Source organism: Grammomys surdaster, unplaced genomic scaffold (assembly GCF_004785775.1).
Source record: "Grammomys surdaster isolate TR1022 unplaced genomic scaffold, NIH_TR_1.0 125996, whole genome shotgun sequence".
Lineage (NCBI taxonomy): Eukaryota > Metazoa > Chordata > Mammalia > Rodentia > Muridae > Grammomys > Grammomys surdaster.
Genome location: NW_021620812.1, coordinates 3,110,509 through 3,135,986, shown reverse-complemented (window position 1 = coordinate 3,135,986; position 25,478 = coordinate 3,110,509). Strand labels below are relative to the sequence as shown.

General features: G+C 44.2%; 1 protein-coding gene across 1 annotated transcript in view; it reads left to right on the top strand.

Annotated features, from left to right (window-relative positions):
- St6galnac3 (ST6 N-acetylgalactosaminide alpha-2,6-sialyltransferase 3) overlaps window positions 1-21,950 on the top strand; it is a 499,975-nt gene extending 478,025 nt beyond the window's left edge. The window contains exons 4-5 of the mRNA XM_028754316.1: window positions 18,675-18,782; window positions 19,815-21,950. Coding sequence (XP_028610149.1) covers window positions 18,675-18,782; window positions 19,815-20,001 — 295 coding nt within the window. The 3' untranslated portion in view covers window positions 20,002-21,950. The remainder of the gene's footprint in view (window positions 1-18,674; window positions 18,783-19,814) is intronic.
- Window positions 21,951-25,478: the final 3,528 nt, after the last annotated feature.

Genomic DNA, 25,478 nt, shown 5'->3' with positions numbered 1-25,478 from the left:
TCTTATATTCTGAAGGGTGTGATACATTTAATCAAAGACATTAGTGAACGGAGAAGGTAAAATGGTGTGCAATGCATGGAGCCATCCTGACACCAGTGGCCTACCTGACCTATCCTTGGCTATTACTACTTCCATTCATTCCTTAACCAGGGACGGAGGAACCGGCACTCAAGCCCCAGGGTGAGCGCTCAAAGTATGTGCTGGCTGTTCTTCTTCTCTAGTGTATAAGCCTCTGGATGAGCCCAAACTGAATGCATCAGGCTTGTTGTGGGCATTCTGGTCCCAAATGCCTGAGGAGTCTTAGCCTGAATGGATGGCTGCTGCTCAGAGTACTTAACAAAGCAAGCACATTCAAAACACAAGGTGGCCTTCTGATGGATGAAATGACCGTCTGTGAAGGATCTGAGAGAAAACCAGCAAGAGACTTTTCTTCAGGGAGTTCAGATGCAAATTTTGGCTCAACCTTGAGTATGAAACTAGAGACCCCAGCAGTGAGCACACATCGTGACAGCAAAGGCTGGGTGCCCTAGACTGACTGAGCCCTTAGCCGTATGCTTCCCCACCCCAGGATGCTACAAAGCAAGCCCCTCGTTTTCCATGATGGAGATCCAAGACAGTAGAACGAACTCAGTTCAGTGGTCACTTTGCCTCCTGATATCAGGGATTTTCAGTGAGCCTCTTGCTGTTTTAGCAGGGTGGGCCTAGTGCATCATGAGGTCGTAATGACCCAGTTTGGGTGTCTCAGGATTTACCTGGTCTCCATTTGTCATATCACACACTGTGACCACATATGTGGCACTGCACCCTTTCTTCTTCATAAGAAGTAGGGAGCAGATGTCAACCCTGAGAGTTAAGAACCTGAATTTTGCTGGGTGTATGGGTACTTGAAAACTTGATTCTAACAGGGAATGGTTACAAGAACAACATGGGAAGTGACAGGGCTTAGGGTTCTGGCTTGGCTTGTGTCCCTGAAACATCCCTGAATGTCCTTAGACACAAGGGAGAGCCTCTGCTCCATCAGCAATGAGAGCATATCTGCAGAATGCTTGAAATTCCTTGGAGAGAGGTATGACAGTTTCCTGCTCGGGAGAGGCTGTCTTCCAAAGATGATTCAACTCAGTTTGGCAAACTGAGCACCACAGGTCGCCAGACAGGCTGACTCAGGTTCAGATAGCATCTTTGCTCACCTGAGTCCCTTCGCTGAGAAACATTTCCAGTCTATCTGAAGTCAGCTCTCTGTAAACTGGGCTCCGTTTTCCTCATGATACAAGTGTTAATGTAGTGACCAGGTTGTCCAGCCAATCCCCAGACGCTAATTTAACTCACAGTGAAGTGAAACCTGGTATCTAATCAAACCATCACACTTACCTACCAACGAGGCGGTGCTTTGGGTCCTGCTATGCCCCATTTCATTTTTTTAAAGAACATTTTCATAGATTTCATAGGTGGAATGGAGGCAGGTGGGAATAGGAACAGAGGCATCAGGTGGGGAGAGAAGACTGGGAGAGAAGACTGGATTGAGGAGCATTTCCAGGGCAAGGTAGAAACCTAGAGTAATGGAAGCTCCATGGAATCTGCAAGGGTGACACTAGCGATGACTCAGAGGACACATAACGGGGACACAGAGCCTGAAATGGCCATCCTCTGTAACCAGGAAAGACCTCAAGTGAAGGGGCTGGGACACCACAAAACCAGCCACAAAACCTCGGACTACAGTTTGTCCTACCTGCAGGATGTACTGGGACGGGAGCCTAGCATAATCATCATCAGAGACCAGAGAGACTTTATCCAGCAACTGATGGGAACAGATGTAGAATCCCACAGCCAAATATTAAAGGGAGCTCAGGGAGCCCTGCAGAGCAGGGAGAGGAAGGACTGGAGGAGCCAGAGGGGTCAAGGACACCACAAGACTCATGGGGCTCACAGAGATCAGGGAGCCTGCGTGGGTCTGTACTAGGTCCTCTGCTCATACACGTTCTGATTGTGAAGCTCAGTGTTCTTGTGGGACTCCGAACAGAGGGAGCAAGGGCTGCCTCTGACTCTTTCGCTTGCCTTTGAGACCCTTTTCCTCCTACTGGGTTGCCTCATCCAGCCTTGATATGATATGCGCCTGGTCTTACTGTAGTGTGTGGATATTCCCAGGAGGCCTTCTCTTTTCTGAGGGGAGGTGGATCTAAGGGAAGGGGAGATGGGGTTGGAGAGACTGGGGGAGAGGAGGAAGTGGAAACTACAGCTGGGGTTTAATATATGAGAGGGGGTGGATAAAGAACATTTTGAAAAGTATCAATACTCAGACTGTCCCCCAGGACAGTAAAATGTGACCTAACTCTGAGCTCTGATGTCAGTAGCAGTAGTGGGAAGTGGCACCTGAGACTAGATGGAGTGACCATAGTAACAGGGTCCCTAGGGAGATAAAGGACATGACTGGAAGGTAGAGACCAGGGCATAGGATAGGGACTTGGGGCATACAGGGCTGGAGGAATGAAGTCCACTGGGAAGCTGCATCTCTGGGAAGCTAGGACTCCATCTCTGGGAACAGGGACTGTGGGCTGGCACCCTCTAATTTTGGTCTCTCATTAGGAAAGGAATTTTCAGGATGAGAATGGGGCGTCGGGTCATTGGTACAGTAATGTGGAGGGAGCTGTCCAAATCCTCATCAATTTTCCTCTCTCTGGCTCATAGTGAGTGGGAGCAACAGCCTTCAACACGCAGAGGTTTTTGCCTTTGTTCTCACATCTAAAGGTTTTCATTCATTCTCAGGGCATGATCATGGGCTCTTAAAACAGCAGCAGAGGGGAGAGGAAGGCCTAAAGTGTCCACAAGCCTCTAGCCACAGCAGCTCCTACACCTGTCACTTCCCAATAACCCATTAGGCAGAATTCCAAGTATAGAATCAGGCTTCCAGCGTTAGCAGCAGCTAATGCATTACGCTGTGCAGGGTGGAGGATCTCCTGTGCTGTTCTGTTGAGTCATGGAGGCTGGACAGGAAGGCTTCTTTCCCTGGCATTCTGTAGCTCGTACAGCGAAGCAAATCCATGAAGAGATGCCACGTGATGGTGTCTCAAGCTGCTCCTCTCAGGTCAAGGGTGTTTCCTAAGCTCCGTCCTGTTTTGTTAGCACTTTCCCAGGATGCACTGCTGCAGCTTTGTGTTCTGCTCCCCTTATGGCTTTTACCTACTATTGATCAAGGAAAGGACCCCAAGAGGGATTCCAGAGACACACGGACACTGCATCTCCTGTTGGAAGGGAGGGGACCACTGCTTCTTCCTCTGCTGAGCCATTAAGGGGGATGCATCACTCCTTGACACGTTGGACGTTTCCTATTCTGTGATATGGCAGAAACTAGGATGAAAGAAATATGTTCTTAGGGATTCTAGATGTTGCATGGACAGGGTGTGTTCACAGAATTTCTTCCCAGTGTAGACTTACTTTAGGCACCAAACATGCAGGGCTTTCCGTGACTCACAGTGGCTGAGCTTGTTAGCAAGCTAAGCCAGGCTATCATCCCCATCCCTACCCCACCCAACCAGAGACAGCCATCAAACATGGAACCCACTTCAACTGGAACACTACAAAGACTTCTGATGAAGAATTCTCTCCTCTAAACTCTGGCCCAATAGACATCTCAGTAATGAAAAAGAAGGTGAGACTTTTTAAACAACTGAATCCTCTAAGTTGCTGTGGTCTAACATAGTGGACAAATGGCTTGGCTTTCTTTCTTCATGTTGTTTGCTTGCTTGTGTGTTTTGAGACAGAGTCCCACGCAGTCCAGGCAGATCTGAATTCACTGTGTAGTAGAGGCTGGCTTTAAACCCTTCATCCTGCTGCCTCTACCTCTGAAATGCTGAGAATATGACTGTGTAGCCTTGTGCACACAGGTGTAAGTCAGGTAATTTAATGAATGCAAGTCCATTAGCTTTGACTAAATTCCAGGCAGGCTCCTGGGTCCCTGGCCACCTGGACCGTAGCTCATGCTTTCTGATGACACTCCATTGTTTGGAAGTTGTTTGTGACAATTAGTGTCATGTCAGGCATGAGGGACGTAGATCCTCTTCTTTAGGTCAGGGACAGAAATTCTTAATGCCCAAATCCCCAGGGGTCACTCATTCCTCTGACAATTTCAGAATGAATGTCCTTCCTTTAGTGAACCCTAAAACAATTTTAAAAGTCAAAGGAAATAGGGGTACAGCTTAGCTTTCACTATTAAGAAGTGTTGCTTTGAAATAACTTCTTTTGGGATGCTATTAAGCAATGTTAACTAACTCAAGAAAACTACAATACCTTAGGCTCTGGCTCAAAAGGAAGTGGCTATAATTCTATCTGTTTTAAATATAGAAAGGGCAAACCTGCTTTGTCTTCTTCAATTCCCTCTCCATGTCTTTGATCACCCTGAGTCTAGCAGAGGCCAGCTTAAGGATGAGCTCAGCAGCGCTGACACATTAGGAGCGAGACGTCTACCCCAACCCCTGGTTCTGGGGTCAAATACTCTACATCAGTCCATGGAACTTTTGTTTAAAATTTCACTATTTTAAAGTTATTTTTTAAGTGTAGTTTTTCATCTCGAAAGAACGCTAGAACTCTAGAGAAGCATTATGTAAAGTGCAGATTCAAGTCTAATCCCTCCTCTCGGTAACTGAAGGAAAAGCTTGGCTAACTTGAATTCTGGTTCTGACAGGAAGCTAGGAGAAGGTGAATCATTTAATTTCTCTTCATGAAAGAGAAGTGGCCGGAGATGTACTTTGATCTCTCCAGATAAGACTCTGACATGGTTACAGACTTCCCTTCTCCCTTTTAAAAGTCATGCAGAGAAACATATTGATGAGGACTGTTTTCGAGGAGAGCCAGATGAGAAAGCCAATTCCTTCCATTAATTACCTTATCAGGTTAGCAGGGAGCAGAAGCCCATGCCTGAGGTAGAGAAAGGCTATTAGCATTCAGAACACTGACGCCTCTGTCTGTTTAGGAAGGGCATGATTTTAAGATAAGTTGAAGGGTAAGTTGGAGAAAAGCAATGTTTTTAAGTCCAAGTATGAAAGTGGGATCGGATCAAAGAGTGACTGCCAATACGCTGTGAGTTTGTTGGGAGAGAAGCCCCTTGTCAGTCCGGGAGTGTTTGATGCACTCCTTAGTATTGGAAAAGATCTTAGCGGTCAAGCAGGCTAGGCTTGGTTTTTCATAGACTTCCTTCAGTTGACACAGACCAAAGATGGGGATTTATTAAAAAGCTATAAAATCAAACAGCTGAGAAGAAGCCAGGCAGAAGAGTGTGCCTGGAGCCTCACCTTTAGGTGAGGACTTGCCTTTCTTCAGCTGATGTGCGAATCCACAAGGCAGTTGTGTGAACACAACCATGGCTGGAGTTCTAAAGCATTTGGAATGAAGTCACAAATACAGGTGTGTTGTGTGGGAGACATTTAAATCTCCAACCCAAATAGGACCGGTCAATGAAAACACAACCCAGTAATTATGAATATACTCTGCAAACCTCGATTGGGCAGACTCACCACTACACTACTCTGTTCCCCAGCTATGAGAGCCTTATAACTTGAGGGTTTTCCAGACCCTGCGTCTGTCCTTCTACCTCCTGCTTCCCAGTTGTCCTCCATCGTCTTCTCTCTCCTCTCTTCTCTCTCTTCTCTGCTCTCTTCCACCAGCCTTTACTTCTCCACCTCCCCTTCCTCTGCCCAATCACTGGCTCCAGCCTTTATTTTACAAATTAAGATGGGCAGAAGTTTCACTAGAATTCACCTATGTACTGACTCACACCTCTTCTGCAGCCCTTCACAGGAAAGGGGAACTAGCATCAAAATACAAGACCAGGGCTATCCACAACACAGGTGCACACATACAACTCTAACCAGCTGCTATGAGTTGCAGTTATCGAGGAAGACACAGTGTTGACTGCTTTTCTAATCACCAGGACCTGACAAGAAGCAACTGAAGGTTGGGGCTACTTATCTGTTCTACCTCACAGTCTGAGGGGATATGATCGGTGACAGGAGCTTGAGACTTCTTGCTCATGTCTCAGCATGCCAGAAAGCAGAGATGGGAGAGGAAGTAAAGCCAGGGTATGAACCACAAAGCTAGTCTCCCAGAGATCCACACCTCACAGCTAGGCCCTAGCTCCCTAAGACTCTACAACTGTACAAAACAGCTCCAACCAGCTGGGAAACAAGAGTTTGAACACACGAGTGTGTAGGGAACACTTTACGTCCAAAGAAGACCTTGAAATTACCCAAGCCAAACCTTTGTTTTTAAATTAAATATTAATTTATATATTAGTTAAATTGTGTGTTTGTGTGTGTGTATTAGCGTATATGGGGGGGCATCATGGCGTACTGCAGCAGTCATGGGATGACGTTGTGGAATCATTTCTCTTTGCTAGCCTGATGGAGGTTCCGGGGATCAAATTCAGTTCATTAGGCTTGCATGAAGGCACCCTTCCCCTCTGGCCGATCTTACTGATTGATTCTGAAATCATATTGTGTCATCCCTTGTCCTGGAATCCTTCCTACTTGAAAAAGACAACTAAAGGAGATAAAGACCCATATCCCCAGACCCAGAGGGTATTTCAGAGGGCACCTAGCCTTAAAGTAGCAGTAACACCTGTTTTTATTTCTATCCAGACAAAAAGCCTTTAGCAAAGTAAGTGTTTATGTATGAGCCATTTCTCTGATAAACAGCCCAGGTCGAGAGCCTACAGGGATGTACCGAGGGAGCCCGGCTGGAGGTGGGTGGAGATCAGAGAAGCTGCTCGTGATTTGTAACATAGTTTATAACACAGTTGAACACTCAAGGTGCATCCATCATCTCCCAGTTTTAATTATTTTTATTCTTAGTCATATGTTGTTTACATTTGTTCTCAATTCTGAATTAATGAGGAATTTAATGAGGAAGAAAAAACATAATTCTGCCAATTTTCTTCTGGATATTTTCTCAAGATCCATAAATTTCATCCCTCTGGGGGGAAAAATAGCAATACAAAACATTAAGATATCACTAATATTTCAAAAGAGAATGTAAGGGAGAGAAATAAATCATTGCTTCTTGTGCATCTAGTTCCTAAGCAGAAGTCTGTCATGGAAATGCACCCTGTTGGCACTCTGAGGTCCACTTCAGATAGGTGACAGAGCTCTGATATGTATTCCCATAATTTTTATGCCTGGACATAGCCACACAGGTCCCCATGAGCCTGAAACACTCCCTCTTTCTCTTTCTGGTATTCACAGTTAACTCTTAGGTTGTAGCTCAGCCCTTACTTCCTGTTTAAGGAGAAATCATCATCCACATTTTCCACCTAGGGTCTCCCACGTTTGTGAATCTCCACAGCACCTGGCGGGGGCGGGGGGGATGTCCTCTTTGATAGTCTCACTTTGAAAGCAATCTTCAGATCGATATCCGTGGTGTGAATGGAGTTGAGGTCAGAGGAACTTGCTATTCCAGAGACAACGCAGCACCCCGCACATACCAGACATTCCACACGTGTTTCTCAAGAGAAGGCAGAACTGGGACATAATAGGTGAGAGACAGGTAAGGTCATTTCAAGAGCGGGCTTGCATACTCTTAAAGAACTAAAGGACAGGCCGCACGCAAAGCTCTAAACAGCAAAAAGTGAGTCCAGTTTACTATGGAGAGACCAAGAAAGAAAAGAAATTTATGTTGAAATTATGCCAACTGGTGAATTTTCCAAAGGACCATATTCCATGACTAGGTAGTGAGTATAAAATTAGACAGTTACAGCTTGAAATCAAACACACAGACATCTTTCACCCAAGTACACAAGAATCAGTTACTTGATTTAGGGGGGGAAAAAACTGGAACACTTGTATCCTTATTTAGAAATAATCTTTTAAATATATCTTGCACCTAATTGGAAAACAGGAATGGTAATGGACAATATCAACGGAATGTTCACAGTTTACCCACAAGTGTGGAGCACTGTTTATTGAGATATTACTGGTCCACGTGGCGCTGTGAGGACTGAATGGGCTGATCCTGTGTTAACCAGGAATTCTAGGATTTTTCTACCTTTAATGTTACCCTGAGCACCCGGAGGTTGGGTGGAACGGAGCTCTGGTCCTCTCAGTTCTCCTCGTTCTCTCGTGGATTCGGACATTTGTTTTTCCTTGTTGCTTGTAAGTAAGTGCATCAGGCCATCTCTAGCATCATCTTGTCCTGGATTTCTGGCTTCCCTCTGGGATTTCTCTTATCGGTCTATTCGCATACTGCCATTATTGCTTGGGTCAATCTCTCATTCTGCTTTCTTCTACAGAGTCATGGTTATTATAAACCTTTGGAGCAATCTCCAATAATTGGGACCTATTCAGAACCTCAAACCAGTTTAATGTGCTGAGTGGCTCCAGGAACCCAGCAGGCAATTTCATGTGGCTCTTATATTATCTTGCTCACCTTAGACAGACTAGAACGTTTTCTAGAAGCCTGTGTCTGAGATGTTTTGTCTGGCAGACATCTCCTGCCGTCTCCTCCTCCAAGGGTAACTTTCCGATTCTCAAACTGGGTTCTGCCCCATTACTCACCTGTGAAAAAGAGGGGAGCTGGAGCCGTTGGCAGTCGGCCCAAGGTGGGTGGTGGGGGTTAAAGACTGTCTGGAGAAGGCTAAGGAAAGCCTGATATTTTTCAGAGCATGGTAAGTTCTGAGTTTTCCAATTATACAGATCACCAGTTGAGAAGAAGACATAAACCATGAAAGAGGAAGGGCGAGAACCCCTGGGTTGTGGGTCCACTGGAGGTGCCTCCCTTAAGGGTAACACAGGGGTTAACTCTGCCCCACGGAAATTCCTTTCAGGGATTCCTTAGCCAGAGCCAGTCTATGTAAGTGGAAGAGAAGGGGGGACTGAGATAAGAAACTACGTCTGCCCCCGCCACCTCCCCACCCCTCAGCACAGCCAGGCAAACTATTTCTTCCTCATCAGATCAGCCGAGGGGGGGGTCTCACTGGGTCTCACAAAAGGGAAAAGTCAGCGTTTCTAGCACATCAAGAGAACAGGTCAAGCTTTGGGTTTTTAGACCTGCTCAGAATAAGAGATTTTAAGCCAAGGTGGTGGTCTTGTACCAGAGAAAGTTATTGCTCAATGTAGGGAAATTGTTCATTGCAGCCCAGCAAACCCAGTTACCGTGTTCTAGACTAAAGCCTGAACTAACTTCTGATACATAAATTTGTCACTGGACCACCTGACTCCAAAAGAGGGCCGGTCTACTTCACAAAAGGTCCGGTTTCCCAGAAAAGGGTCAGAGACCATACTCATCCTTCTCCAAGTGTTTTGACATATACTTCAGCGGTATCTTCTTACTTCCCTCCTATGGAAGCTCCCTTTCTTCTAGCCAACAAAATTAAAAAAAAAAAAAAACCTACAACCAAACAACCAAACAGCAAACAACAACAACAAAACACCCTGGAGACCCACACAGAATGGCAACAACAAAGAAACCAGGGATGACAACCATGCAAACCACAAACCAGGGGATCTGGTGATGTCTTGCCCTAATCCCAGACCCTGGGTCCACGTCCAGTCTTTCCTAAGTCATCTGTGCAGAAAGGTCTGTAAAGTGTCACCTTCTGAGGGAATGATCCAGGTGGGTTTTGGTAGATTCCTGTTTAGGAGGGGAGGCATCAGGAGCAGAGCTGGGAGTTGTTCCAACGGCCCTGGACCATCTCGTGGTCCACATTTCCTAGGAACTGTCTGATCTCTGCACTATTGGACCAGGGGATCTGAGGCGCCCACTGTCTCCACAGCTTAGTTTATGGGAATCTCGCTGGGGTCTCCAGAATATTGCAAGGTAAATTCACTAGAGAACACATGGACACTCTTAAAGCTCAATATAAGGTCCATTGATGGCTGCTGGCAGCTGCATGGGAAACTTGCTCAATCTTTCGCCATTCCTTGCCTTTTCTGCACAAAAATAAACAGACAGACAAAAAACTCACACATTTTTGTTGATATACTTTGGTTAGTGAAAACAATTAGCAAGAAGTGAAACTACAGTATCCCAAAAGCAAAGTATACTGGCTGTTTTTGTGTCCACTTGATACAAACTACAGTTATCAGAGAGAAAGGAGCCTCAGTTGAGGAAATGCCTCTATGAGATCCAGATGTAAGGCATTTTCCCAATTAGTAGTCAGTGGGGAGGGCCTAGCCCATTGTAGGTAGTAACAACCCAGGGTGGTCCTGGGTTCTGTAAGAAAGCAGGCTGAGCAAGCCAGTAAGTAGCACCCCTCCAAGACCTTTCCATCAGTTTCTGCCTCTAGGGTCCTGCCTTGTTTGAGTTCCTGTCCTGACCTTCGTCAGTAATGAACAGCAATTTAGAAATGTAGGCCAAACAAAAATCCTTTCTCCACAACTTGCTTTTTGGCCATACTGTGTGGTCACAGCAATAGAAACCCTTACTAGGACACAAGTTTAGACCTTTTAAGTACTTTTCTGGATCCTGGAACTATGGTTTCCTGGGTTAGGTCTTTGTTCCCATCTTGGTGGGTATTAGGGCCTATGTGCTAGGATCTAAGAAAGATGGCTGTAACGGGGCATCAGTTGTGCTAAGGTCTTAGGGCCTGTTACAAACAGAATTGCAGAAATCAGCATTTCCAACTGAAAGAACATTAAAGCCTGAGTAAGAACAAAATAAACTTTTAATTTCTGAGATGAATGAACAGGGTGATTTTTGTGAGCGGTATCTTCTGTTTCCACGGCAGCTATAAATCATATCTTTGAGCTGTACCATTTTACTTTCAAATGTACACTTAGGAAACAGAACGGCATCCCTCATTGTGCTTCGTTTGTACATCGTTACTACAGTCACTGATTCTATGTGGTCCACATGTCAACTGATGAGCATGGACACTATGCATTATCAGGTCGGGGGAGCATAGTCCCCTTCCGAGATTTACTACTGCTTTCTTCATTTACCTATGTCCTATTCTTCATCATTTCCCATCCTTGGATGCTTTTTTTTTAACCTGGTATATTCACTTAAGAACTACCAACCAGGAGATGATGTTTTCATCCAGTTGAAAGGTTTACATCCTTTCGCAAATGATTCAAGCCTAAGCTAAGAACTCTGCTGCCTGGTTTGTAATAAAAGCTTACCACCGAAGAATGTGCTGGGCCTTTCCCATTGACGGAGGGCACGGATGTCCAGTGTTAACAGCAAACTCCTTGCCATTTCCACAAATCCAGACTGTGAAACCATCTCCAAGACTGTACAGGTTACAGATAGCCAACATCGTCTTCATACATAGAGAAGGATGTCTTCATGGTAGCAGATTGGATCCCAGGGCACTGCTGATGGAAGCCAGCTTTCTTGCTAAGGTTCTTTGTCTGTTGTTGATTTCATTTCCCGTGTTCTTTTGAAAGGAATGGAGGAAAGAATACTTCGAATAATACTTTGAATAATCTATATTCTGTCAGCTATTTCTTCTTCCTAGGAAAGTATCTGGAAAGTTCCTGTTACTTATCCTGTCAGTATAGTAGTATATAGGCGAGAACTGAGGTTCGATCATGTTAAAACAAGAAATGAAATACTGATTAATCAATAGTTTAAAAAATTCTCCCTTTGCTCTTGAGAGTAACAGACAGGCAATTATAGCATGTTCTCTGATAAACCTCCATTATAGGAAAGACCTTGACCTTGTTCAGACTTAATAAACAACAGGAAAGACCCTTTATGCCTTTGAAATATTAGCTTTGAGCGCCCCAGCTTGGCTTTCATTGGTCCATAGGAGAAATAAGAAGCAGAACGAAATTCACAGAGTTAGTCAAAGGTCCCTCGGGAGCTGCTCATGACCTGAAGCAGCTCCAATCCGCTTCTGTCTTCCAGCCCCACATACATCTCTGACTCTTGTCCCATTCCTTCATACACATTCCCCATTGAAGACCAAGGTGTTCCCCGCAGCTCCAGTCTGACTGAATATGATGATTCCTAGGGTTATGTTCAAAGCTCAGACAGTGATTCAGCATCGGTCAAGCATGAGTGGCTTCAGATGGCCTTGTAAAGAAAGTATGACAAAGGAGGATGGTAGGCTTGGATCTGAAAGGTGGCAGAAGGACAGAAATCAGGCAGAAAGAAAACTGTTACCAAGGAGAACCCAGCCTTTTGGAACCAGAGATTATCCTAAACCAGAAGGTGGCTGTGTGTGTGTGTGTGTGTGTGTGTGTGTGTGTGTTTGTATGTGCACACTGTTTTCTTAAGAGAGCCTATGACAATGAGAAGTACAATTACATAGTAACACAGGTTACTGCCACACAAAGAACTCCGTCATCCACAATGCACCGAGACCGACCTAGAGAGAGTTATTGGTCCATCAAAACATAATTTTCTCCTACTCAAAACCAAAGCCATTAAAGTCATGGCTTAGTTGTTTGAAACCCAGGAAACTGAGTGAGAAAGAAATAATACATTCAACATTTTCCACTTTTCTTTTGGAGAGTCGTCTTGTTGGAATTTTCAGTCCCTCCGCTGAACATATCCAGAACAGAATAAAGAGCATCACATGTGTCTCCAGAAATGAAAAGACAAATCGGAGACACAGACAAGGAAAGATGCTATGGACAAAAATATTGAAATTGGTGAAAATAAATAAGTAAATCATGTTTTGACAGATAACAAGCCCATCTATTTATGCCAAGGCCTTTAGGTAACAAGCAATAGTGGGGACATAAATGGGAAAAGTGGCTTATATATTCATCAGTAATAAACTAGAGGAGAGATGTTTTAAGTGGTATGCCCTCAGGCATGCACTAGATCAGTGCACTGACAGAATCATTTTTCTGGGAGATGAGCAAGTCCATTTAGTGGCTTCCAGACTGTAAGTATCTTGATTGCCAAGGAGCAGAGGGATGCAGAGTCTGGCCAGTGGAAACACATGATTGATAGCTTCCTGGTAACAGCCCTGCCTTTCTTTCCTCCTGTATGGCTCATTATTCTATAGCGTTAATTTAAGCTCCCCAATCGGACTGAATCAGGGCTTAAATTCCTTTATCACCCCTGTGGGAAACTTGATGGTTTATTTGTAGGTGGTGATAATTGTTTTTATTGATCCCCAAATATGGGGAGTTGGATACACTGCTGTGGCTGAAGGCCAGCCTGGTCCATAGTGCTGTGCACATGAGTGACAAACTGTAATATCATATGTGTCCCCAAAGAGACTTACGAAGTTCTGAGGCAACCGATGCCTATCCCAGATCTCTGTGAGTTGAGACGTATGAATAAGTCCATGTATACCAGTTATTGTCTTTTGTTGTTGTTGTTGTTGTCAATATTGAACCATAAAAAGGTCTATTCAGATCTAATAGTTCGTGCAACAGTCAGGGAACTACAAGTGTCACTCCTATATGAATAACCAGAGCCAGCCCCCAAAGACTGGGGTGAGTTCTTCCCAGGCAGAGGTTCTCAACTTATCACAACCCCTTTGGGGGTCACTTATTAGATATCCTGCATACCATATATTTACATTATGATTTCTAACAGTAGCATGTAGCAACAAAATAGTTCTATGTTTGAGGGGGAGGAGTAACCACAACAGGAGGAACATGTTTTAAAGAGTTACAGCATTTAAGAAAGTTGAGAAGCATTGCTCTGAGGCCTCACATCTCTGGGCTGTTGTTTTGGAAGAGTTCCTGGGTTCGGCTAGCACCTGTATTTTTCCAGGTTGGACATCTTAGGGAAACACTAACTCTGAGTATTTGAGGAAAAGCCCTTGTGAAGACCCTAGCATGTGCTGTAGGTAGGAAACTTCATGACATTTCAAGTCTCAAAATACCAGAGATGATAAGGGAGATAATGTCACTATCTAATTAAGCCCTGTTTGTAGGACAGGGCACTAGGGCCTCGGAACTCTTCTCCCATGTAATCAAACACAACACACAATGTTGAGGGAAGCCTTGGGGCTAACTATTGTCAACTGTCTACCTGGAAGCAAATCAGGTCAGGTCTAAAAGGAACTGAATGTCATAAGTATATTTTTCTTACGTCCTTATCATTTGGTATTTGGTGAAGTAGAAATATCTTTAGCCAGGCGACCAACTTTGAAACTCATGACCCTATTTTCCTGTGGTGTAAGAAAGATGGACAGACTATAGAAACACTATCATGGCTGTAGCCTGCTTTCCTTTGGAAGACTCAGTTTTGAATGCTTATTGTCAAAGTCACAGACATGACTGGGCTGCACCCAGTTAAGGTAGGGCAGCTTACTTGAAGAGTCAGGTTCCTAATATTTCCCAAAGGTCTTCCCTTTATCCTCAGCTAGGGTAACGTCTATGTCCCCCTTTTATGCTAAGCTTCAGAGGAAGGAACCCATCAAAAGAATGACAGTATGTTTCAATTTATATTTATTCCCGTAATTCATGGAAATTAAAGTTTACTCTCAATGCCCTGGTCCCATGACACTCTCTTTCTTACATTCTCTGCTAGCAGTTTTTGTTAAGACAGGGGCAGAAAGCACCACTCCTGAAAGCTTCAGTCATAGTATGTAATCCAACAACAAGGTAAAACTTTTCCTTATATCTTTCTCTTTCTACATGTACCCCAGACGTTGGTATCATGTCCATCATGCCAATGAACCTAACTGGTCATGTGACTCATGCAGTTGCTAACTACAGCATCAGCACATGTACATCATGGCACAGAGCTTACTGGTTACAGCGTAATGACAAAATACTCTCTGGTGACCCAGAGTCACTTGATTTTAAAACAGGAAGTAGCTTTAGAGATGACACAGTTCAGTCATCTCACCTAGAAGCAAGGACACTGACCCAGAGGGTAGCTGAGCTGTCTGCAGCATCCCACTTCAGTCAGTAGCCAAGTTGGATTGTGAGACCAGGTGTCTTTCTGTCAACCTGCACGCCACTGTTCTCACACAGGTGTTTGGTGTGTAGTATTATGTGGCCACTGATTGTGTCAGATCATAGCAGCTTCTAGCACACAGTCAGTATGGTACGTCCCCCCCCCCCGATTATAAACAAATGCTGTGTCCAAATTCTAACATATAGAAGCACTCAAACACATACAACCTGTTCTAACAAATGCCACGATCTTACTGATCTCCACTGTGCCTGGTTGAGTTACTAATAAAGAATTATGGAAAGGATATTGTCTTAGTCAGGGTTTCTATTCCCTCACAAACATCATGACCAAGAAGCCAGTTGGGGAGGAAAGGGTTTATTCAGCTTACATTTCCACAGTGCTGTTCAGCACCAAAGGAAGTCAGGACTGGAACTCAAGCAGGTCAGGAAGCAGGAGCTGATGCAGAGGCCATGGAGGGATGCTACTTACTGGCTTGCTTCCCCTAGCTTGCTCAGCTTGCTTTCTTATAGAACCCAAGGCTACCAGCCCAGGGATGGCACCACCCACAAGGGGCCCTCCTACCTTGATCACTAATTGAGAAAATGCCTTATAGCTGGATCTCAAGGAGGCATTTTCTCAACTGAAGCTTCTTTCTCTGTGATAACTCCAGCTTGTGTCAAGTTGACATAAACCCAGCCAGCACAGATATAAACCGAGTAAAGCTTTGGAAGAATCAAGAAGAAAAGCAAGCATCTAATTCAGTCAGAACAGCAACCGTGCAAAGACAGCACAGGACAGAATGTCCACATAGAATATCTTGGAGACCTTGGGTTATGGCACTAGCTGTTCTAACCCTGCATCCTTGATGGTCCCTGAGACCCTAGGGTACAGAAGGCCTTCTGCTAAGCCATATGGTAGCAAAGGCTTGCTTGTTCTCTGTGATACCTTCCCACTTGTGGATCATACTTCTACACCACTGCTGGTTCCATCCTATAGAGCAGTATAGACAACTCACTGTGGTTCAGTCTCTGGAACGCATGGCCCTCAGTGTTCACAGGTCCTGGATCTCTGGGTGCTACAAACTGTAGTAGACCCAAATACTGTTTTCCACTAAGTAAAGGGAACTGCATCAGGATAAGCCATTAACAGACTGATTTCTTGTCATTGTTTCTTAAGTAATGTATTATCTCAGCTCTTTATATAGTGATTGCATTAGCTAGAATTAACTTAGAAGTGACCGAGACATGTAGGAGAGTGTGTGTAGGTGCTATTTAAATGCTGCTCCAATACACAGGAGCTTCAGCACCTGGAGAGTTGGGTAGATGTGGGAGTCTTGGTTCCAATCTACCACAGACACAGAGTGCCAACTGCATTCTCCATTTGGAGAACATGCACCAGCAGGTGCAGAGAAATGGACTCTTAAATAGAGGCAGCTCAGAGTCAGACAAGATAGCAGAGAGGGCACAGGTGGGCTTTGTTGGCCTCTCCCAGAGAATCACACAAAGCCTACCCGCGTGAGTCCCTGTAATTCCTGAAGTGCTAACATGTTCTAGGTCAACACTAGTCAAGGAGAAATGGAAAAAGGAGGTAGGGAGAAGGGAGGGAGGGAGGAGGAAGGGGGAGGAGGGACAAAGGAAGGAAGGAAGGAAGGAAGGAAGGAAGGAAGGAAGGAAGGAAGGAAGGAAAAAAGGAAGGAAAAGGGGAAGAAGGAAGGAAAGAAAAAAGAAGGAAAAAAGGAAAGAAGGAAGGAAGGAAGGAAGGAAGGAAGGAAGGAAGGAAGGAAGGAAGGAAAAAAGGAAGCAAGCAAGCAAGCAAGCAAGGGGTTGTAACTCAGACCCAAAGATGGCATCATACTAAAGACATACATCCCCGGTACTGGGGTTCTGGATATCCACAGATACTGACCTGTGTCTGGGGGCCTCACCCAGGGTGGTTCTGGGTATGTGGGCATTAGTTGGTAGAAGAGTTGGCTGAAGTCCTGCCAGTCCTGAGTCTCAAGGGAAATGTCTCTGCCCAGCTGCCAGATAACTTGGAGCAATCCACTTGCCTCTGCAGGAAGAGATGCGAGGAGAAAGACTATTGAGCCTTTTGAATGAATTAGGTCAGCTTGACTAAGGATAGATACAGAGATCCATCCTGAACCATTTCCCTTTGGCAGACCCATGCAGTCAGCACTGTCTCTGATTAAATCATCCCAGATCCCATTACTGTGTTCCACAGCCCACCCCAGACAAACCAAATTTTGCAATGCACATTTCCATGTTTGGGATATATCTGGGTTGTGTGATCTTCCTCAAGTATTTTCCCTGCCATGGCCCACAGGGCCTTGTTCTCTTTAATTCACACACTCCCTGCCCCTCCACCACTACCCCAGACTCCTATTACCATTAACACAGAGGCAATCCCTGAGGAACTTTATAGAGCAAGTGGATGTAAATCTAACCTTCCAGTCAGCATAAAGACAGAGACAATGGCCGTAACTTTGTATTTATAGCATCTGTAAGAGTGATAGGCACATTATAGGTGACCAGTAAAATGTGTCCAAGAGGCTGGAGCTAGGCCTTAAGAAGCAGCTTGTGTTCTGATGCCTGCAAGGCTGATTAGGTAAACATTCAGGTGCTTTCATGAAACAGGTTAACCCACACTGCGTTTACTTTACATGTAGAAACCAAGAGTGGGATGGAGTTCAGCAGAAAAGGACTTGCTTAGTATATACAATGTCCTGGGTTCACTCTTCAGCACTTCAAAAATAAATTCCTAAATTATGGGGGGTGGGGGGAGAGCAAGATGGCTCAGCAGATACAAGTACTTGCAACCAAGCCTAAGTATTACCTGAGTTTGATTCCCAAGATCCACATGGTGGAGGGAAAGAACTGACTCCTGCACTTTGTCCTTTTGTCTTCCTCTTGTGCACAGGCACCCCGTCACACACACACATGTTCATACACACACTTCTACATGTTCCCACAATCACACACCCATACATCCACATACTAGCACATCTACATAACCACACGATCGGTCACATACTCATATACCCATACACACTCATACCCACATGTCCATATACCCACACACATACACATACTACACACATCCACATAACTAAACACATACCCATACACACATATGCACACACACACAAACATGCAGCCACATACACACATACATACACACACACAGCCACATACCCACATGCTCACACACACACACACACACGCACACACACACACAGATAACTAAACAAATACCCATATACATATCTGCACACACACACATGCAGCCACATACACACATACACACACAGACACATACCCACATGCTCATGTATACACACATACACAGATAACTAAACAAATACTCATATACACATCTGCACACATACACACGCAGTCACGCATACACACAGCCATATACTCACACAAACACAGTATTAAAGCATGCAAAAGATGCTAAGGAGACTTTGAGAAAGTGCTGTGTCCAGGTAAGCAAGACGCCATTATCATTCCATGCTCATCAGCACTCCGAGAAACTTTCAGAAAACCCATATGCTGATCCACACCCCTAATTTGGGTCTTACAGAAAACCAAATGAATTATTCTTTACCTGAAGGGAGAGGGATTATTTGACTTCAGATATTTGCCATATGGCTTCTCTTCCACCCAGCAGAGCTCTGGGGCTTAAGGTAGTGAGAGCAAGAGTGTACCTATAAATAATTCAGAGATAATTCACAACAAGTGTGTATCCTTGACAGACTGTCAAGTTCCTCAGCGCTCCCCCTGATAACGGGCACTGTGGTTTTGATCAAGAATGGCTTGTTTCCCAACTGCACCTTCTTGTCACTCTGTGTTTTGTTTTATCTGTTTTTGTTCCTCCAGAGTCCAGTCTGGCTCCTATCTCAGCACCGGGTGGTTTACCTTCATCCTGGCCATGGATGCCTGTTACAGTATCCACGTCTACGGGATGATAAATGAGACCTACTGCAAGTAAGAGCGCACGGAATTATTTTTATGCGGTTCCCACTCTGATATGTTGTCAAAACATCACAATTCATTTTAATGTCATAAATCTGAGAAATAGATCAGGTGACAATTATTTCTGGGTGTTCTTTGCCAATGTGACATGTTCTTGTCAGTGTGTCATGTTCCGACTTTTAAGCGTGATAGAGAGAAAACTGCATTTACTGCATTTACTGCAGTCTGATGTCACATGTCAGAAGGAACACTCTCTCTTGATCAGTCACAAATCCAGGACTTGGGACTTGGAAATCTAGAGCAAGTTTTACCGGTGATTTAATTTGCAAGATCAAGGCTGCCACGTCTCTCTCTCTGAGGGTTGATGGACAGCTGTCAGCCAATGGCTCTATTTGCTAACAAAGAAGAAAATGCCCTGATACCTCAGAGAAACATTCTGGCTCAACAAGTCTTACTGAAATTTTATTTCACTAATGTGTGACTGATCTGCCAGACTCTATTTTAAATGAGTGTGTTTATGCACAGTATATGGTGTCTGGCAGGGTAGCTTCTAATCAGATTGGCAAACTCTCACGCTTCATGAAGGTGGTGGAATATAGTTCCTCTACCAATATGATTCAGAGAGCATTTAATCATACTCTTAAAATGTAACTCTGGGCCACGGTCTTCATGAATAAACATTTGTGCCGTAACCGCTAAGTCTAAGAGAACAGAGATGACCCCCAAACTTCACTGTGAAAACTCAGTTTCCTTACCTCTTAAAGAGCTCTGGGCTGTGTAAGGTTTGTCCTGTCTTATACCATCTCCTTCTTTGAAAGTGAGCCTTGTGTTTGAATGTAACTGGTATGATATGTAAATTGTATTTGATCTATTAGGACACTAAGAACTGTTCCTTCTTCCTAAAAGCTTTCATGTGTAGTAGCTTTTAACTGAGCTCATTGATGACGGTTTTTAAGTAAATGCATTTACGGGCACATAATGGATTCTTGTAAATGCTGGTCTCATCCTTGGCTCAGTCTTCCTCCCTTTTTGTTTTTCTTCCAGGACAGAGGGGTATAGAAAAGTCCCCTATCATTACTATGAACAAGGCAAGGATGAGTGTAATGAGTATCTTCTCCACGAACACGCCCCGTACGGGGGACACAGATTCATCACCGAGAAGAAAGTATTTGCCAAGTGGGCCAAGAATCACAGAATAGTATTTACACACCCAAACTGGACGCTGTCCTGAGGCTGTGCTTTCCACCATGACACTGCAGCTGTGCTGAAGAGGGGCTGATGATGGTGACGGTGTGGGCAGGGATGCTCACGGTGACCATGGTCCTGGACATTCTCTGGTGTGGACACTGACTCTGTTAGTAATTTGAACTTTTGCATTCTGTGGGAGGGGTCATGTTCATTCTGATCTTTCTGGTGGTTCGGCCCTACGAATTGCACTTTAAAACTTACCTACAATTGAAATGAAGGCCAGCAACCCGACGGCTGTGACTAAAGACAACACGAAGATTACCATTCAAGATAGCTGCTTGGAAGTCTTCAATGGAGGCTTCCGGAAGTGACCATACAGCCTGCTCAGGCAAGGTTACTGAGTGCACGGGCTGCTCCCCATCTTGGAAAATGGTGGACTGGCAAACACTGTCCCAAGTAATTCTATCAGGGTATAGATGTCTTGCCACAGTTACCAGTCAGCCTGATAGATGAGAGGTCTCTCTTTCTGATATGCCATCTTCCAAATGTCTCTCAGCGAAAGCCTCAGGCCACCTACCTAAATGTAGCAATGAAGGCATTCTGTAATTCCTGCATATCAGGATTACTGAACTATCTCAGAGACTTAATTCAAAATGTATCAAGTAGAAAATATTGACAAATTTTCACTCAGATAGCTGTGCTCTCACTACTCAAAACAATGTAACTAAACATATTATTACAATTACCTACATAAATGTTTAGTTATTCTTGGTTGAGTACTAAATATTAATGTTAGCTATACTTCAACACTGTAATAACACATACTGTGAAAGCATTTCTTGAACATAACCAAAGGGTTCCTCACTCTGCTTCAACACTCAGTACCAACAAATGAGATGCTTTTTGAAATCATAAAACAGGGAAAGCAAGACATATTTTTGCATCAATTTGTATCCAATCATATTCATAATATATATTTTTAAATTCAAATTTCTATTTTATAAGCTGAAGGTGTATCTCTCCATATACATTATCAATGCCAAGTGCCAAACGTTAGACATGGAACATTCTTCATATCATCAAACCCAGCCCGAGCTTTTGCCTTCATGGGGTTGATCGTCCCTTAGGTTATCAGATGTTCTGCTAGAATGGTAAATTGGTGATGAGCTTGATTCCCAAAGTGCTTTGCTCTGCTTCACACATGCTTCACATATGCCATGTACCATGTGACACCCATGGCCACCTCACTAGACTACTGCCTGTACACTCTGCCGTCCCCAGCAGCCGATCCGCATTGTCAGCTGTGTTCATGTGTTCCAGATTGCTCGACTTCAGAATATATGTATAGCATAGCACTTGTGTAAATTAGTAAATGATTGAGTTCTCTGCCAAATACAGCATAGCATGTCGAGATTAAGCAAGATGACCACAAGGATGGCTGTGTCATAGATCAGTACCCTATAAGCTTAGTACTTTTGATGTTTTTGTTTCTGTCAGTGGTTCTGTTCCAGGGCTTGGGGACCATGGATAGGAATGGAAGCAGAGAAATATAGCTGTCCCAGTCTAGGTGTGAGACAGCTTCCTTCTCTGTAGACCCAGTGATCCTTAAATATTAGAAGTTGATTTTCTGAGACAGGACCAAGCATCCATAAATATCTTGGCATGATTCAAAAGCTAAAACTAGGATGCATTTAATGTTTTAGAGCTGGAAATAACAATACACCACCTCACCTATAAAACCTTGACAGGGCTTTCCTAGGACTAAGGGCTATGTGAAGTCAAGGCATGCATCTTTCCTACCCACCGCTGTCATTTTGATATCCCACACCCACAAGCACTGCCCAGCCCCGTCTTCACCACTGGAGAGAAGTGGTTCTTCTATTGTTTGCTTATGTGATTTTTTTTTAGTTCTATGAATGTTAGATTTTAGAGCTGATAGTGGATCAAAATGCCCACTTAAAGGAAAATAAATGATAGCAATGTTAAAATTTCGACGTGAACGTTGTTTTCTCTAAGTTTCTCAGTCGTGATATAGTCCTGCTTTTACAGGAAATGAACCCTTGGTTATTTGAATGCCTTCAGGAATGGTGTAACCTGATTTATATCACTGCTTAGTCAGTGGTGGCCTCTCTTTTGGTGCTTACTAATGAGAGACTAAAAAAAAAAATGTGCTCTCCTGCCTCCATGTAGGGAGCTATTGCTTTCTCTCATTTGGACTTTCCTCACACTGTGTGGAAAAGGCAGTACCCAGATTTAAGCCTGCAGTCATCTGGAATGGTAGCATAGACAATGGCCCTCTTCCTCTTCTCTTCCCTCCTTCCTACTTCTCCTCCCTCCTCCATCCTCCCCATATTTCCTCTCTCCTCCCCGCTTCTCTTCCCTCCTCCCTACTTCTCCCCCTCCTCCATCTTCCCCACTTTTCCTCCCTCCTCCCTGCTTCTCTTCCCTCCTTCCCCATTCTTCTCCCTCCTCTTTCTTTCTCCTTGTTGTCTGTCTCTTTTTCTGCAAAGTACGAAACCAAAAGCACTTCATGAAGACCCAGCTGAGTGCCTTTGACCATCTCTCAGGAGCTGCTTTTCTCTGAAGTAACACTTTTCTCTGCTTCCATTTCCTGACCCTTTCTTCCAGCCTTAGTTCTGGTAGGAATTCGAAATCTAATTTCTCCCATGTGAAGGAGAAAGTTTCCAATGTTGGACTCGCTGAGAGGGTGAGACAAGTGGGTGGGTGAAGGAAAGCATTAGTCATGCAAAGCTCCTGTCACCCCTGCAGGTTCTAGTCCACTGAAAGATTTTATCCACATCCAGACTTTAAAGCTAAATGACCTCACTTGGCACTGTCACATAAGTACCTATATACTAATTAATATTTATGAAACGAAAAATGGAAATTTACACAGAGACCCACAACTGGATGGTTTACAGAGAGTGAGAGACTCCGAAGTACTCAACCCTAAGAAACATTTTTAAATAAAGTCATAGAGTATTAATTCTAATTCTTTAGAATCCTTTAAAAAATCAGTGAACATTTTAAAGGGTTTAAAAATCTCTTTGAAGTTAGCCTATCTATAAGTCATATTGATGTTGTGATAAAAACATGAGTTTTGTCTTGGTGACAAACTATCAAAAAATAGTAATTTGAAGGTACGTTTGTCTGTATGAACATGAAGTCCGTTTGTACATGTAATATATGAACAGGTAACACATACATACGTACTTACAACTGTGTGAGAAAGCATGCATATGATTCCATAGTCCCTGCCAGTGCGTGACTCATAGAAAGCCTTTTTTTAGACTTCAGCTGAAATTTGTTGGGTTTCATTTTGAATCCTGAAAAGAAAAAAAAAGATTCAAAGTAAACGCACTGATTGCTGAGTGTGTATCACATCACACCGCCTGGCTGGCCAGAGGAATGAAGCCCGAGAAGATGCTAAATCTAGAGCCGACGATACAATCAGATGTACAGTTGTCACCAATCAGACACACAAGCGTGGCAATCAGCATCAGCAGGCTCGACCACCTGTAGCTCAGCGCAAGCCACACGGAGGGTTAACACTGTGCTGGGCTCCGTTCCTTCTGTCAAAATAAGCCAGGAGGCGGCAGTCAGATCTGCACGGTTCCTGTCCCACAGCCATAGAGCACTGGCTGTTGTGGGAAAAGGGTCATTATGTAAGGAGGCTTTTTTTTTTCTTTGAGGTTTTGGTATGAACCAGCTGACTGGGGAGTGAGAGTGTGAACTGGAAACCTATTGACCTTAAGAAAAGGGTGTGGCCCTCAGAGAGACTTACTTATGACTTTCTTAGGAAAAAAAGACAACATTTTTGCTACACCTGGTAAGGTTAATTGGATGCTAACTGTAAGATCACTTTACTTTTGAGAAGCAAGAAGCTGTAAACAGACGGAATATATATATATATATATATATATATATATATATATATGTATGTATGTGTGTGTGTGTGTGTGTGTGTGTGTGTGTGTGTGTATGCACTTAATATGCCCTTAATATGCCGTGTGAAATGGAAGACTGCCGTGTTGTCCAGGGGAAGATGGGATGCATTAAGACATGTCAATGCCAATCCCAATAGCAAGGAGTAGGACTCGCCCTTAACTGCATTCATTTCTAACTGGCAGAAGCTCATCTGTTGATTGTTTTTGGAGAGAGATCCCATGACTTTGGGTGCCCGTGCTCAGCATCCTACACACGTGGTACATAGAGATGCAAGGACCTGGAGAAGCAGACAATCCAATTACTGTGGCCTGCAGCCAAGGAGTCAGCTCACTCTTGAATGTAAACCGGACCATTGGGTGACAGTCCTGACACCCAAGTCTTGTCATCTGTCTCCTGCTCTAATACGCTTTCCACTGTGTTCTTTAAAACACTAAATAATAACCAGGGGAGATGCCTGTGTAGTTCGGTAAAAGAATATACCATGGCACAAAGGCTCCACCAGCATGGGGTCTACCTGGGACCAGAGGTATCTCTGCCCTGAACTGTACAGTTGTCTCGTAGGGCTTGGATAGAGCCCGAGTCTTGCTCTATCTGCTCTGTTCTCCACATGTGTTGCTAAGACCAGCGTTGTTCTGTTGTCATGAGGTGTTGAGATTCATCTAGAGAACGCAAAGGCACCTTTCTTACTGTTTGTCACTGAGAATGATCAGCCCTTAGCATCTGAGGAGCTGCTGGCTGAGAGAGGCCGCTCGCTAACCCAGAAGGCTAAGACTCAGAATAGTCCAGCTGTGTGGGTGAGTTCCTGTTGGAGGCCTCATATCCTCTGCAATGTATATAAACACCCAAAGACCCAATCGATGTGCACAGCTTGAGAGCCCACTTATATGGTACTGTCACAAGTGGAGAATTTTGAAACTGTATGCATCAGGCTCTTCGAATTTTTTCCGTGGCTCGGGAGTCATGTGCTGTTTTGTTGCTTGCTTTTGCTGACCATGGAGACATCACCAGAATAAAATCGCATGTAAATTGTAAAGGCATTGAAGCAGAGCTGTCCTTGAGCATTGTAACAGCACAGAAAACCTCATTTTGCTGTTTTAAAGTCCCTTACACTTTTTCCCTTTTCTTTTCCAAATAGGCACAAACTTGTTTTTCGTAGCAAAGTGCCTCTTTCTCTACAAAATAGGTCTCTTCTTTTTCGTGCTTTAGAGATCGAAGAAAAAGAGAAGCTCATCTCCATGAAGGACACGTGATCGGCAAGAGCCGCATCCTGGTGTTTGCTGACACCCTGAGCAGTTTCTTCTGAGAAACTTTAAAAGGATGGAAACCTGGGTGTTGATAGACCCTTGTTCCCCAGGCTGCTACAAAGTGCTTATCTCCTTGTGCTACCCATCTGTCACTGGCACTGCATAAATACCAATCCTATTACCCGTGGGATATGTATGGTTCGCTGGTGTTAGTGGAGGTCACACAACCTTTGCTGCTTCGCTGGTGTTAGTGGAGGTCACACAACCTTTGCTGCTTCGCTTAGTGGGGGTCACACAACCTTTGCTGCTTCGCTGGTGTTAGTGGGGG